The 17,362-nt window shown below is 36.1% G+C and overlaps 1 protein-coding gene across 1 annotated transcript in view; it reads right to left on the reverse strand.

Annotated features, from left to right (window-relative positions):
• Positions 1-17,362, reverse strand: part of LOC149419255 (sodium-dependent nutrient amino acid transporter 1-like) — a 45,076-nt gene that overhangs the window by 2,004 nt on the left and 25,710 nt on the right. Inside the window, exons 3-12 of the mRNA XM_089638174.1 lie at positions 16,223-16,478; positions 14,747-14,960; positions 11,545-11,588; positions 8,621-8,768; positions 7,941-8,019; positions 6,031-6,134; positions 4,704-4,896; positions 3,291-3,467; positions 1,324-1,423; positions 324-500 (exon numbers count right to left, since the gene is read on the reverse strand). Of these exons, the coding sequence (XP_089494300.1) occupies positions 324-500; positions 1,324-1,423; positions 3,291-3,467; positions 4,704-4,896; positions 6,031-6,134; positions 7,941-8,019; positions 8,621-8,768; positions 11,545-11,588; positions 14,747-14,960; positions 16,223-16,478 (1,492 nt within the window). The remainder of the gene's footprint in view (positions 1-323; positions 501-1,323; positions 1,424-3,290; positions 3,468-4,703; positions 4,897-6,030; positions 6,135-7,940; positions 8,020-8,620; positions 8,769-11,544; positions 11,589-14,746; positions 14,961-16,222; positions 16,479-17,362) is intronic.

Raw genomic sequence — 17,362 nt, forward strand, 5'->3', positions numbered from 1 at the left:
GTGAATTTTCAATTTTCATGGTAAAATTTGTAATTTTTATATTTTTTAAGCATTTTTTCTGATATTTTAAAACAATAAAATAATATTATACAACATTCTATATATGTATTTGTCTATGGTTTTGAAAAGCGTTATCATAAAATGGAATGCATTTGAATTTACATTGAAAACGCCACGTAGGTACTGTAATTCATTTTTCGAATTTTAAAAAACAAAAGAAAGCATTCCACTTATCTTAAACGACATGTCATGTAATAGAAAATAGAAGAAAGACGGAGCTCTTATAGACAAGACCTTTTAAAATTATCAAAAGTGTTATTTACCGTAAGCTTTCATGGGCAGGACATAGTCGCCGTAGGTGGTTCTCTTGAGGCTGATGAAAGCATACAGGAACACCACTATCATGATGAAGGGAGTGATGATGCCCCAGCACCACCTCCAGTATTTAGTCACCACCATTCCTGTCATGAACTCCATGTCCACACAGAAGTTTTCCAACCCTAAATCAATTAAAAACTTATTTAATTTATGTCTCATTTAAATGATTCCAGTCGGGTTTGACTACAGCCTGGAGCCAGTATGGAACGGCTTCCGTAGTTGCAGTAAATTTTGGCACATAATTCCTAACACTAACGGACAAAAAAGGTTAAGCTGGGATCCCATCTGATTTATTTTAGAATATATTTCATAGAACAAAACGTTTGAAAATGAAAAGGAATTGTTGCATGTTCAAACTTGCTCTATTATAAAACTATCTATTCTATGGTCGATTCTATATGGAGTAGAATGAATTTTAAATTTTTTTTTTTTTATGTGAAACCGCACAAGAGTCCCAACTGCTCCCAACCGTCTGAAGCTAGTGAGAATATGGCATCCCTGATTGAGGTATGTTGTGTGGCTGAGGGTAGTAGGGAGGGGAAGGTGGGGAAGTACCTGGCTATTCAGATCTGGTCACCAAACACAGCCAAAGCCGTTTCAAGCAATGTTTCATTTCTGAATGGTGGTCTTACACCAGGGCGATACTGAGATTCGAAATTGGGTTTCTACTGGGCATTCTATGACATAAAAAATGCCTGTTTTCACTGATCTAGATGAGGCCGGAACGCCCCATTAGCTAGGCAATTCTATGTCCTATGATTTTGGTAAAATAGAGTTTTTCAGATCACTTTTAGCAGGTAAACACAGAAATTGCCACTAGCCTAAAACTATTATTGAGTAAGTACTAAATGGATTTACACGATAGGTAGGTACTAAGAAGAATTTTTTTTTTTGTGTCAGTTATCTTACCATAGATTAGAATAAAAATGGTAGTGAATCAATTACCGTAAATCCAGAATATTCCAACAATTTCAGCGATGGCCATACCCAGGATGAGGAAGGTTCCTGGGAATTCGTCCACAAGGGTTAATATGTATTGTCCTCCCTGAAACGAAAAACACAAAACTTTTTTTAACAATATTCACGGGAAATGTTACACTCATCATTTCAATAACCATTACTGAGCCACTTGCAGTACTTGTTTATTGGCTTGAACAAAATCTATATGTTATGAGAATCTGAAAATGTTCTAATTATTTTTAACACGCTATGTTTTTTTATAATATATACAAATTCATGTTTTTAGCTTGTGATGTCAGAACATGAAAATTAAAAATATGTGATTTTTTATGCTTTTATTCACTGTGTTACTTTGGGTAAAATTTTCGTGCTCCGTTTACTACTAAATACGCCCAAATTATTAAAATAACATTCGCTTTAACTTAATTAGTACAGGAAACAATTATTATTTGTCAGGGAAGATAAAAAAATATGCTCAAAATAAATTTTTAGTTTCGTTGTTTGGGTTATGAATAATTTGTTCAAATTGATATTGAAGCGGTATCTTTTGGCACCAAAAACTTTTCTATCTTCCCCAGAGTAAATAGTTATCTCTCGTAGTAATTATGTTGAATCAAGTGTTATTTAAAAAATTGTGGGTATCAAGAAGTAAGCGGCCTACGCAGGGCTGGCCCTGTGCCAAACGGGCAATTTGTAACATCAACGCGAGTAAAATTTTGCCATCCCTTGTCAAAACAAATAGACGCCTAGGTAGGTGATCACTGTAATCAATAATATTAGAATGATTTGTATTTTTGTGTAGCGGTTTTATGAAAAAAATATCTCAAAGGCGATGTGTTATGACTGTTAGGTGTTGGGTATTATCAGCAACTTGGCAATTCGGCGCCTGGAGCAGACTGCTCCAATTGCGCCCGCATAGGACTGGCCTTGGGCCAATTGAAAATTTACCTTATTTTGAATAAGTACAGCAATACTGGGTTTAACCTTAGGAGTTTTTACTTTTGGCATTAAAAAAATGACGATTTTAGATTGTGCATGCTGTTACCAGTTAATTTTAAAAAAGATTTGAAAAAAGATTTTTTCAATTTATATTTGTATTTCAGGCTAATAATTATTGCTTATAATAATTTGTTGTAGATACATAATATATATATATTATATATTTTTTTTTTTGAAGTGAAACTTCTTTAGGCGCGTAATGGGTTTTCGGGGACGGAGTAAAACCGAGTCAGGATCGACACGAAAATGCGGGTACCCCCACCACCGCTCACCGTTCACTGTCCCTCTCTCACCATATGCGCTTGTTGAGGTGGGGGAGCCGCTCACGAACGTTTTGCTTTGAGTTACGAGCGAGATACGAGTTCGGTTTAGCAGGTCGGCCGGTAGCGCACTTGCGCGGCCACGCCCACCACGGCCAGTGAATCAGTTAGCAGCGTGCTCCCGCTGTGATAAGTTGTGTTCGCGTTTTGTGTTGCGTTTACATTTACATTTATAGTTGTAGTTCATTTAATTAATTCATTTAATTTTTGATGAAATGAAAATAGAGAGAGAGGAATACTAGAAGTTTCACTTCTGTCTTGCGTAGGCTTGACACACCCACTTTTTTTTTTTAAAAAGAAAGACAAACATTCCCGGGTTACGAATAACCCAACAATGTTTGAAAATCTCCTACTACCACCAATTACCAATTTGGTTGTTCAATTTTAGTTACTTATACTTGGGCGATTCACTGACACCATCTGTAGACCAAGTGGGTTTAATACATAATGTATACCTACGTCTGTTCAAACATCAACAAAAATTTACTAAAATTGATTTGTAATTTACTAAAAATTAAATCAGTATTGCCGATATTAACAGACTAATCTTTGACTAATTCTTTGCCTGCCGTCTGGATCTGTTGGCAGTAATTTACAACAATCATTTTTTTAGAAGTGATGAATTTTTCATACCGGTGTGACATATACGAGACCAATGAGAAAGCCGGAGCAACAGGCTACCAATGCCATCTGCCAGTACTTCCTTGTCTTGAACCTGTCAGTGAGTGCTGTGACTATGGCACTCTGGAGGGAGACAGCACTGCCCAAGCCGAGGACAAACAGCATGAGGAAGAAGAGCACGGCGAATACCTGTAAAGTATTAAATATAATATAAATATAGCAAACAATTTAAGGAACCTTTTCTGAAAAATTTTCTATTTAATTATGACATTTTTGCTCATTTAAACAATATTTATCAATGATGTTACAAAAGATTTACATGTACATAAATTCTATAGAGAAAGGGAGGCTCTATTATATTGAAACCATGGCCAAAAACACCATTGAAGGGTGGATGCCAAAAAAAAAAGTAAAACATCATTAAATTGTTTTTTTTAAATTTATTTTTTATAGTGTAAAGTAAATCAAATTTGATACTATTGTGTTCTGAGAGTATTTTATTATTGTGACAGCTGTTTCGGCAAGGAGGTTGATAGTGGCCTTGAATACTGAAACATCTGTGGCAATTGATTTCTGAATTGAGAGTGTAATATGTGTTCACTTTGAAATCTCGAAAGAAGTTATATTTAAAGTGTAACTAAAAAATAAGGTAACAATTATTTTACTAGCAATAATTATTCGCCTGAAACACTCATCCACATTGAAAAATCTCCTGATAAGGGATACATGACGCCTACGGGACTCGAACCCGTGTCCCTTCGATTTCCGGTCGACAGCTCTGACCACTGAGCTATGGCGGCTTATCTCTTATCCGCGAAATAATTCAATATATACTAGTGTTTCATTCAACAATTACTGCTTGTTACATTTTTTCACCTGAAAACAACCAACTTTATTTTATATGAGAAAGGCATTGTAAGTGCTAACTCTCTCACTAGATGGCGTCGAGACAAATTGTCTACATTTTTAGGTGAAATCCTAGAACTTGTCAAATATTAATTATTATAATTATTGCTTGTAAAATAATTGTTACCCTTTGTGTTAGGCATAAAAAAATCTTGTCTTAAACATTAGTTTACCAAAAAAATATAATAATTAAAAAATAAGGTATTCACTTCCTTGTAAATAGAGTAGTGGAAGCATGGAACAAACTTCTACAACATTTCATCGACGTAATTAATATAAACCAATTTAAATCTCGATTGGATTCTTATTTGGAGATAAGAAAGGATTAACTTATTATATTTAAATTTTAAAAAATTCAATTACTGTTAAACTTATTGTGAAAACTGATATGAGCGCATCAGCAGAATGCTACCTGCTCATTAAATAATAATACTGAGAATCCTTGAAAAATACTTCATAATGTAGATGAATGTTGAAATGCAAAATCCTTTACTTTTCAAATTTCTAAGACCGTCTTACCTGTGGCACCCAGTCGAACTTGGAGATGGCATCCGGGTAGGAGATGAAGGCCAGGCCGGCTCCGCCAGTTCCAATAACACTCCTGATGTCTGAGGTCCCCTTCTCGTAGGCCAGGTTGCCCAGGATCCCGAAGATGGTGAATCCGGCCAACAGACTGGTGAAGGTGTCCAGGGTTGTCACTATCATTGCATCCCTGTTGACGTTTTTAAACATTCTATTACTTTACTGTGAATTAAAATCTACTTATAAGTGGCAGTTTTACAGACCTATTTGAAGTTATGGGCATGTGTTCATTAGCAAAAACATCTCTCGATATTCTGGTTTCATGAATTTCGAAGAGCTTTTTCACTCTGTATTAGTTTTTTTTTCTACTCTCCCGGATTACGAATAACCTGAAATTATTTGAAACACTCTTACTAACATCTTGCTAAGTGCAAATGTTGCGTATGTCTTGTATTTTCATGAAGGACTTGGCTAACAGAGGAACTGAACCCACGACGCCTGGATTTGTCAACTTAGTCGCTAACCAGTCAAGTTCTCTTTCTTCTTAAAATATAGTGCATTGTATTATAATAATATTATCTAATTATTAGGATTAACTTATTAAAGTTTAAAAATGAAAATAGAATAAGACACCGAACATAAAAGATAACAGTCGCAACTGGGACACGATACCAGATCTTTTATATTAATACCGGGATCATGGTCCATTGTTTACTGTTTAATTATTTACATTTACCAGTTGTCCCGGTAAGATGTAAAAGAGCTGGGTTTGACTCCCAGTTGGACAGTTATTTTTTTTTTATTCTCGTTGTCTTATTCTATTTTCATATTTTCATTGTGAGTTGTTGAAGAATAGTATCTGCATAAATATCATAATTATACTGGTCCCAGTGAGAGATTGTACATGAAGCTATCGTTCTGGTAATTTCTGTCTTTATCGTTTTCAAACAAGACGTCTGAGAAAGAAGAGGACGAAAGTCGATGACGTCCATTCCAGCTCTCGCTAGAACTAGTTTATATGATCTTTATAATATAACAATCATATAAACTAGTACACTACATACTACATATTATGTAACTTTCACAAGGCTACATATTTTTCCCACATTACGAATTTTGTGGTTTCTTTCATTGATTAAAATGGATGGTTTGTCCTTGATTCTCCTACATCTAAATAATCAGATTGTAAATCCTTTCAAAAAGTGTATTTTAATAAAATAAATTAATCATCGCCATCTATGAACACGTAGAATATAATGAGCGTCGTGTTTAACCTTAATGAAAATGATTGTTTTGATAGATTATTGTCAATATTTTTTCTTACCTGTGGATTTTGTGATCAAACTGATTATAGGAAGAGAACATGATGATGGCACCCACGCAAACAGAGAGTGAGAAAAATACCTGCGTCGTAGCGGCATACCAGACCTAAAAACAAATATTGTTATTTAATTATGACAACCAATTCTATCTGACCAACTCGCTACTTTCCAACTGGAATGGAACGTATTTGTCTAAATGTATGAATGAGACAACCAAGTATGATAGTGAGTATGAAAATAAATGCGTACGACTGTTATGTTCCTCGTCTTTATTAATCCTACCTTCCGAGCATCTACCTTCTCATCGACATTCAAATTACAACGGTAACTTCTGCCTACACAAAGTATTTATTGACTTACCTATTCGTACCATCACAAATTTACGTGGCGTTGATCGCTAATTCCTAAAATTAACAATCACCACACCAACCAAGTCCAATCCGTATGCCACTACGCTCTGGAGACCATTCTCATTTCAGAACAAGACGCGAATAGAACAGCAGTATAAATACCTACAGTTATGCGAAAGGAGGCAAAACTGTTTTGAAAATAGTGAAGGTGGGTTAGGTTAGGTTGATAATAATGGTGAAGTTAATAAAACTACTTTTTTCATTTTAATATTTCAAATATTTAAGTTGTGTCAGTCGACGTTTGGTTTAGGGCAAGAACTGAAGACAGCAAAAAATAATATTGATAGTTTTCCTTGCATCGTATTCTTAGTTCTATCATAAACTTTAATTTGTACAGGAAAGATCGATGAGACGATCTAAGCATCGACAAATCTCCTAAGCAAATTCTGGCAAAACGGGTGACTGAGCATTGTGCAACTTGAGGCAGATAAGCATATAAAACAGTAATAATAATTACAAATATGTTACTTATTATTCTCAGACACAGAAATGTAAATATTTTGTGCTAAGGTAATCCATCAAACCTGGATTAAACTCACTATTGTTTACATGTGATACTCAATGTGCTGAAGATTACTGTCTAGCCTCTTTACACAGCAAATCAAAATGTTTTCTAAACTCCAGTGAATTGTCATAGAATTAATCCACTTGTAAAAATATTTTTGTTTCATTTTATTGTATTGTGGTCGTGCAAACTAATATTACAAATAACATTAATTTTTATTTTTTTTAAAAAGAAAGACAAACATCCCGGGTTACGAATAACCTGACAATATTTGAAAATCTCCTACTACCACCACAGTAAGCTGAAAATGTTGCTTGTGTTGTTATGGAAGACTTAGCCAGTTGAGGAATTGAACACACTACGCCTGAGTGGGACCCAAACGCGATGTCAACTCTGTGAAATGTACCTACTTAGAAATAAAACTTACTCATGTACACATAATCATACAATGTTATAGACATAGACTTAAGATATTTTGATTCGGTGGATCCTGCAGACAAGCTGGCATGTGACAGCTTTGTTGGTCTACCTATTTTGTTAATAAAAAAAAAAAAACAAAAACAAAAAAACTCGGCCACCGACCGGCATTGTATTTGAATTTTGAATGAAGGGCAAAGAAGATCATAATAATATTTTTTAAACAAACATTTTCCTTTCCAAACATAAGAATGGAATGGAATGAGTGGAAAATAAATTAATATGTATATCCTTTAATATGTATGTATATCCTTGACGCATTTTTGCCCGCTCTCTTTTAAAACATTGTCTAGTTTACACCATATGGAGGAGGTCAAGGGCTCTAAGAAGATGTGTTTTTACCCACAATATGAACAAAGCCTTTCAATGTACTAAATTGAGAACTAGTTTCTTGAAGATGTATCCATTTTTAAGGGGTTAAATTAGCAGAAGTCTTATGTGGGGTAAGCGAATGAATAATTTAAAAAATTCCCTAAGGTAGTAAAAAAGAAACAATAAATAAAAAACATTGGTATATTACCTTTGGATTGAGGAGTTCCTCCCATTGTGGTTTGATGAAGAAGATAATGCCGTCAACAGCTCCTGGTAGAGTGACGGCTCTGGAATAAAAAATAGGTTCTTATTTAGAGGTTTATTAATTAACAATTTAAAGGGACTTTTGAAATCAGGTAGCTACTGGAAGACAAAAGATGTGGGTAGGTTTGAATTCAACTTTTCTTCGCATCATCATTGCCAATTTTGACTCCCAATAGCTTTATTTTAAACTTACTTACTTACTTGTCTGCCTAAAACAGGGAAGGACAAAGACAAAGGTGTTATATTTCACCGACATTCAAATAGCATCATTAAAGTAAATGGGGTACTAAACCTCAAATAGTTCAGGAGATGGCGATTTAGGGAGACCCTTTGTCCTCTCCAGCCGGACTCTCGAACCAAAGCCTTGCACCACAATGGGAGAGATGGATTCAACCTGTACTTCTGGACACACTGATCCTAGATTCCTACTCACCCCTCATACCTTTTTAATTCCTAAAACTTCCTTTACTTAAAAATACCCACCACACAACTTCCCCAATGATGACACAGGCCCTGAAGGAGTGCACTTTCCTTAATACCTCCTAAATGGAATTAATGTTCAGTAATTAAAAAAAAATAATTTTAACAAAAATTTGTAAGAGCTCTTAGAGAAAGTAAGGTTACCTGATCAGTAGAGCGAACATGATGATGTAAGGGAAGATGGCCAAGAAATAGGCGGCCTTTCCTGAACTCTTCACTCCCTTGATCATCACCAGAAAGATGCAGAACCAAGAAGCCAGAAGGCACAGGGTCAACCTCCAGTCGGGAACACCTGGACACATTATATTCAAATAAATAACACCATGTTTAGGATTAAAGAACACTTATGGAAGCCATGATTGCACAGGCATACATTCGACGTAAGATTACAGATAAATCATTTTCATAAGAGACCCTTGCTTGCGTAGTGGTGTAGGTACTGGATGGAGCAAAACAATTCAACCTAATGATATTTTTGTTAGCTAAATTTAAACGCAATTCATAAACGTTTCCAGTATCTTTGGGCATTTGCGGGGAAAGAGGGGACTGCTGGCTTGTGTTTCAAACTATTTCTAAAAACTTTTTAGAAAATTTCGATACTATCAGTCTGCACAAATACATTAAAAATGTCCTCTTTAAAATGATTTACCTGTTCTGTGCATACATACACACACAATGTAGGAAGGTAGTAGGTAGGCCTGGCATTATTTTTTAAACAAATCTAGTTTTATTACGAGATCGATGAAATTTTGCACACTTTACCTTCAAAACAAGAGGAAGGCTACTGACTGTTTACATGAGATTTCGAAAATCGACCCCATATCTTTTACCCACCCCTGAAAGCAGAATTTTGTTACTTATTGAAGAAATTTTGTGTAAAAATATTGTCTTCACCTGATTTCAAAAAATCTACACATATCCCGGCAACGCCGGGGAGTTTTGCTAGCGAATGAATATATTAAGGCGAAGCTTAATGCTAAATCACTTCTTCTTCTTCGATGGCGCTACAGCCCATATCGAGCTTTGGCCTCCTGCAACAGTCGCCTCCAACTCCTCCTGTCCTCAGCGGCTGACTTCCAGTTTGTCACCTGGAGAAGCTGTGCTGCATCCCCTCTTACCTCATCTTCCCACCTCAGTCTGGGTCTTCCCACTTTTCTCTTTCCACCTGGGTGACCAGTCAGAATTCTTTTTGGGACGCGTGTATCCGGCATTCTCTGTACATGACCAGCCCATCTCAGCCTGAGGAGTCTCATGTGTGCAGAGATGCTAGGGGCCTTATATATATCGTACAATTCTCTATTGTGCCGGATACGCCACTGTTCGTCCTCTTTCACCGGTCCACATATTCTTCTCAGCACCTTTCTTTCAAAAGTATCCAGCATTTCAGCCATCTTTACTGTCAGTGTCAGCGCCTCACATCCATATGCCAATACAGTTCTTACAATGGTCTTATATATGGTTATTTTGGTTTTTCTGTGAACACTACGTGACTTAAACACTGGCACCAAAGAGAAGTATGTTTTGTTGGCTGCTGTGATTCTTCTTCTGATTTCTGCTGGATCCTCATTGTTCTCTGTCAGGCTGGAGCCCAGGTAGGTGAATTGATCGACCACTTCGTATGAGTAGTTGTCTTTAAATAGTGCACTACTTCTTCTTCTGTGCGAAGGGTTCTTGCTCTGTACCATCATTTTTGTTTTGTCACCATTAACTCGCAGTCCTACTTCCCGCGCCGCTATTTCTAAAGGGTCGAAGACCTCCTTAATGGCTGAAATTGATCTTCCGACAATGTTGATGTCATCCGCATATCCGACAACTTGACTGCTCTTGAAACAAATATTGGAGCCAGTGTCTATTAGTGTTTTTCGTATTACATGTTCGAGCACAATGTTGAAGAGAGTGGGAGCCAGACTGTCCCCCTGTTTAAGTCCCTGTGATACTGTAAATTCTTCCGACAATTCTCCGTCTATTTTGACCTGACATCTTGAGTCTGACATTGTGGCTTTTATGAGCCTAACCAATTTAGGTGGAATCTGGAATTGTAGTAGTATGTCATATAGACACTCCCGATCTATGCTATCATATGCTTGCTTGAAATCAATGAATAGTTGGTGTATGTCTATGTCAAATTCCCAGCACTTTGCCAAGATCTGTCTGACGGTGAACAGTTGGTCTGTTGTGGATCTACCGGTGCGGAAGCCTGCCTGATACTCTCCCAGTAGGTTTTCTGCATATTTATCAATTCTTTGTTTCAGTATCATGGTGTAGATTTTATATGCTGTGCTAAAGTTTTATCATGCCGTGAAACTAATAAGTAGTAGGCGAAGCTTAGTGCTAAATCACTATTTTGATTAATCTTTACAACGAATTGGTGTACATTATGAATACCAAAAAATATGCTTTAGATAAATTTAAGGTTTTTCTATCGTTTCGCCTGAGTAGAATACAAATAAAAAAATAAATTACTCAATAAAAAATATAAATGTAAACTACTCAAAAAAATATTTTTTCAATAGAAATGTATGAACGCGTAAAGGAAACAACTTTAAAAAATACAGTATTATAGCTGATATTATCTGTGACAGTTTCACTTGATTAACTTTTTTGCTTTCTTATAAAATTATTTACAAAATAAACAAAAACCAGTTTTGTGCTTGAAATCGAACGTTTCTAGACTCCGTTTGTCAAGCGATTTTAATACCTATTACCTACAATATGAGGTATACCCAGAATATACACATTTTTGGCTTGTAGCTTCCTCGTCCTTAAAATTTCGGCCTATCTTTCAAAGTGCGTATTACATAAAGAAAGTTGTGTAAGAAATATTGTCTAGAGGATTAATGGGTGATTTATTACTGGGTTCAGTTTTATTGTCGAACTGCGTACAAGCAAAAATCCATCAATCATTTCAACACATAATTCTCATTCATCCATGGCACACTTAACTTGAGCCCTGTTTAAAAAGTAATCTAATTTTAATTACATAATTAACTTCTTTATAAATTAATTATAAGATCATTCATTACACAAATGATTGTAAATGTGTCTTAAAATGTAAAGATAAAACTTACCAATGCCATTCTCTATGTCTGGAACTTGCTTCAAAACTTCTAGCCTGGAAATAAAACAATGTTATCAAATGAATAATGTTTATAATACCTAATTATAATGATTATCCATAATCAGATGAGACTTTGTCTGTAACATTCTAATAACACTTATTAATTACAACGTTTTTGTTCCTGAAAAAAAATGTATATATCGATGGATTAGACTTAAAATATTGTTTCTCTGTAAATGTTACTTTGAGAAAATGGAAATTGATAGTTTTTAAACGTTCGAAAATTAGATTTTCTAGTATAAAAGTAAGTTTTTAGATCCATTTTAGAAAATAAATCTGTACAATACGATGTGGAGGATTTAATGTTTATATCGTTGGGACGTTAAGTTTTGGAGATGTAATATTTAAACTCAAAGAAATATAGGTTATCCTTCAGCACTTAACTAATTTTTGAGCAAAATTGGAGATACCATATTTTAACTCGAAGGCCATTCGTACACGGAGACACTTTCAAGCGACTTTAGTTTTGTGAGCGTTGCATATGCGTTGCTCGTGGGTATTGGCCATACTATTTTGCTAATGTTCGTACACGACGGCACCCGTCGACTACGGGTTTGACGTCAGTTGCATGCTACTGACAGTGCCGGTAGCATACTATGCGGGTAGCATTCGCATCTACTATTCGTTTTTGTCAGAAATAACGTCCGTATATGATTTTAATGTTAAATTTGTTCTGGGGTTGGAAGAATATACATGTTTGTATAACTATAATTTACCGAAATTTCGGAGAATTTGAACAGTTCATCAAATTTCAACGTTAATTTGCGAGTTCTGTGAAAGTCCTATTCAAGTTCTGATATTATATCATTATAGGCTAGTTGCTTGACAGAACTGAAATAATAACAGAACTAGAAAATATCTTTCACAGAACTTGCAAATTAACGTTGAAATTCGATGAATTGTTCAAATTCTCCGGAACAACCCGTCCTTAGAGTATTTTACTTGGAAAGAATTTAGTGGAGAAGTGAATTGAGATTGAAAAGACAAGTCAATTTGACATCATTCTCATGTAGTTCATGGCGACAATGAATGCTCCATAATTAACATTTATTTCGTTGTATGGTTGAACCCAAATTCATCTTTTAGATCTTTTTTATGTTTAAATATAAAGAAGAACAATATTATTGTCTTCGTTGCTAGAGTTACTTGACTTCACTTTTCAATACCACAGCTGTACTTGAAAATATGATCAAGTTCAGTATAATTTGGGTAGCGCCGTGAACGAAAATCAGCTTTAAAGAGTAGCATATCGGTAGGCTACTTGTGGTTGCACCACAATCACATTCATTGTAAAAATCTCTGTGTACGAGAGGCCTTAGCCATCTAAGCCATAAACAAACAATTAATTTCATTAACATTTAAATTTTACATTACCTCCAATGTGCCAAATTTAAGGTAGGTATCATTATCTATCATTTGGCACTTTGGTGACTAAGTAAAATATAATTAATTGTTTGGCCTTCTCTTCCTAAACCTAATTATCAAATAACGTAAGTCATTATTTCATAAACGAGATATGGAAAGTACAATGGAATATATAATTTCCCTAATCAAATAGATTAAAGAGATGCAAGGTTTATCCAATCGTCAGAATAAAGTAATCTTGGAGAGATTATTAGTTGTTTATCTTTTCCAAATCCTAATGATTAGTAACAATGATTGTTCAAATTACCATGCATGGTTCAGCATCAGATCAAATTGACTTTGTTAATTCTCATGACAGTCCACAAAAGAAATTTCCACTTAATTTAAAATTGCACTTTGTTCCGATCCTTCTCGCATTATGAAAATACCTACTTCATGGTTTCATGGTAGATAATTTTCAAAGTTTTGATGGGATCCTCGTGACGTCATACGTACCTCGGTTTTGTCGATTAACAGTAAGGTCAATCCCATATAAATATATAACAAGATTTCCGAAAATTTAATTCTTTAGAAATAATTTGTATACCACAGTGGTAACCCGTGTGCAAGTCTACGCTGAGCAACTATACACAAAATTTTCCGCATTCTAATGCACGAGGCCAACCGATCCGCGAGGTAGCGGTGTAAGGTCTATCAGAAAGTCTAAACCTACCGGCCAATCACAGTATAAATAGAATTATAATCGTTTTTAAATGACGATTTATTAATTCCAAATATAAAAAAACACATATTTTTAGAATCGGCGTTTATTGATCTGTATTTCCTTATTAGTCAACAGTCATCTGTACTATCTGTAGTAGTATTTACTTACATCAGTACAATATTTTTATAGGTACTTTAAAAAAAATTCTTCTTTTTGAAAAAAAATAGTAGGTACGTTATTTTTATGTCTGGTTTAAAACTTCAACTGATAATTTCAAATTTTATGTTATTTTTATTTTTATTTGATGTTTTTTTCTCCTTTTATAACCTAATTTTATACTATTTATCATCAAAGAAAATGTACACCTTAATTTCATGTTTTATTCTTACCATAGAATTGTGAAAATAATTACTATAATAGTACCCACGCACATACTTTGCCTAGTGGGAACAGCGCCCCTGAGGTAATTTTCACGAAAACGGTGCTATATAAATTAGCCAAATAATATTATTTTTTTTGTGTAACTGTTCATCATGTAAATATTTTTCAAAACTTTCAGTAAATAAAATATTCCTTATTATTTTCGTTTATATTCGTATTCTTTGATTTCTCCCCTTTCAACATTATTTCGTCTCTCCTTTACCTCAATTCTAGATTAAATAGCAAAGTAACAAATTTGGGAGGCGGGTGTGTGTACCGCCGCCCCGCAAACCATTAATTGGATAACAACACCGTTGGCAGATACATCTGCCCACTAGCTGCGTGCCGGCTGGAACAAGAGAGGAGAGGGAGACCCTTTCACCTCTCCCGCCAGACTCTCTCGACCCAACGACTTGCACCGCAGTGGGAGGGATGTTTTCATATGTCACACGATATGCTGTACCTCAGATTCCTAGTCAACCTTCATACCTTTTTCCTCTCATTCCTACCTCTCCTTACTTAAAAGACCTTCCACACAGCATCCCCAAAGATGATGCAAACACTTTGTAAAGTTAATGTTGATAGCTCTGACTAGGTGACAACTATTTTAGTTCATATTCCAAGAACGCATTTAGTACCGTTGGGTTAGGTTAGGTTAACTCACGTGAAATAGAGCTCTGAGCTGCTGGTGGTGTTGGCACTGTGCGTAATATTAGTCTTGTCCGAGGCGTCGAAGCAGTCCCCCCACTCCGGCCAGCAGTAGGACCAAGGCAGCTCGGCGCTGAAGGACATGGCCAGGTAGAACAGGGTGATGGCCATCAGGGACACATAGTAGGACACAACGGATGCGTTGGCTATCAACTGACCAACTCCGACACCTGAAATCCAATAAAACATTCAACAAATGAAACAATAATGATAATCTCAATCGACGGTCCCAATGAATAATTTCAAATATGCGAATTTAGCAGTAGAGCTGTTTAAACAGTTTCATTTCTGAATTTTTACTGTATTTTAACAGACTCTTGATGTTAACCTCAAAAACAGTTAAAATGCAGCAACGAAACCTTAAACAGCTGTAATGCAAAACTACAAATTCACACATCCGAAATCGTTCTTCGAGACCGTCAAATTATAATCTCTGAGGCAAGAATGTATCTGGAACTAATGAGTCTATGGCATTCCCAATTGAGTAATATTGTGAGGTTGAAGGTAATGGTGAGGAGAAGGAGATGGGATAGGAAGGTGGGGAAGTACCTAACTATTTAGATCTGGTCACCGAACACGACAAAAGCCATCTGAATCAATGTTACAATTCTGAATGGTGGTCTTACACCAGGGTGATACTAAGAGTATCTTCCACTCTGGAACGTGCCACAAATATACTATGTATTATTTTTTAAATGAGTAAATTGTGAAATAACACAAATTAATCAAATAAAATTTCTTGGGCATGCCGGGATTTGAACCCGCGACCTCCAGCTTGCTAGCCGAGAGTGCTAGTCATTCGAAAACACAGTCCCACAATACGTTTTCTGGTATAAAGTAAACAAAAATGATTTAACCAGAAATGTTATTTTAAATTCATTTTGAAAATTATTCGTTTGTGTTTTTGTTTATTTTTCCCTTCGAATATTGTGCCTTTGTCCATTAACGCTGAAAGATTGGACGCCGAGACGGTTTGTATGAAAATTGACAGTCATTGTAATATTTCTTAACACTCCTGAACAAAAATATTCCACACAAAGTCAAACGGCGTACTTTTCACAAAGTATGCGTAAGAACACAATGTATAAGTCGGTTGGTACAGCAGATTAATCTTTATAATCTTATAAGCAGATCGGTTAGAAGTGTTCCACAAGGATCGTACAGAGTCCCTTTCATAAGGAAGACACGAGAATTAATTCACCAACGAATCTTTATTTTTAAATTAGCAAAGTACAGGAAATTCACGAGGATCGAACATAAATCCTTGCACATAGAAATACAGGAACAAAACGTTCCAATGAATCTTTATAATCGTACAAGCAGATTGGTAGGTGTACAACGAGGTTGAAAATAGAATCGTTCATTAGAAGGCATGTACCAATGAATCTAGTAAACAGATGGGTTAGAAGTATTTCAGGACCCGACAGCGTACCTTTCATAGCCGGTGAAACGACCCACATGCGCACGTTATTCCTGCTGGTGAACTGTCCGATGATCATCTCCATGTAGTACATAGGCTTTCCAACTAGGAACAACACGATGATGTAGGGAATGAGGAAGGCTCCACCGCCGTTCTCGAAGGCTGTGAAGGGGAAGCGCCAGATGTTGCCCAGACCCACGGAGAGGGAAATGCAGGACATCAGCAGGTCCAGGCTGTTCGTCCATGTGGGCCTTTCTTTCCCGGATGCCTGTTAGATGATAAAAAAATGTTTAAGTTTATTCTGTGCATAGGCACGAAGTTGCTGTGCAATATAAACATAGATACTTGGTAGAGATATTATATTAATTTCTGCCAAAGACGCCCAGTTTGATGATGTTGACGTCAGTGATACAATTTGTGATTAAAGATAGGAGCGGTAGAAAGTGACGTAGATACCCAGTACTGTCGGGCGCAAATGGAGCAGTCTGCTTCAGGCACCGACTTTCCAAGGCTCCAAGGAGCCAAGGAGTCAAGGCGCCAATAATACCTAACACAGCGCCCTTTAGCTAGAATACCAGCACCAGGCGCCGTTTGACTTAGGGCCGGCCCTGGAAATCTACCTGCTTGACTGTCGTTTTTTTCAGCTACCCAATATATTCACCAAATTATAAATTAGATAAAACAATACTATGCCACTTCCAAAGCAGTTTAAAAAGCTAGTGCTTTCTAGGGAAGATCTTCCACGACCTCTTTTCAGGGGTGGCCGTGTGCAGGCGCAATTGGAGCAGTCCGTTCCGGGCGCCGACGTGCCAATGCACTAAGAAGTCAAAGAGACGATGCGCTGATAATTACTAACACCTAAAAGAGCGCCCTAGAGGTTTTTACTAGCGCCAGGTGTTGCCGTTTGGCTCTGGGCCGGCCCTGTCTCTTTCTATCCTATTACATTACCCAGAAATTTTACAATGCCCTTATTATCAATTTTATGAAATACTTAACCCTTCATTATATAATATTTCTTTCAGCAGCAGACCCCCTGTTAAATAAATATGCACAGGGAATTGAAGAAAAAATCCTTGTTGTTTGGGTAAAATTTTAAAAACATCGTAAATTTTTTTTTCCAAATGCATATTTATGTGTTTCAGAAAACAGAAA

This window comes from Hesperophylax consimilis, chromosome 12 (assembly GCF_061612785.1).
Source record: "Hesperophylax consimilis isolate HC1 chromosome 12, BYU_Hcon_1.0, whole genome shotgun sequence".
Lineage (NCBI taxonomy): Eukaryota > Metazoa > Arthropoda > Insecta > Trichoptera > Limnephilidae > Hesperophylax > Hesperophylax consimilis.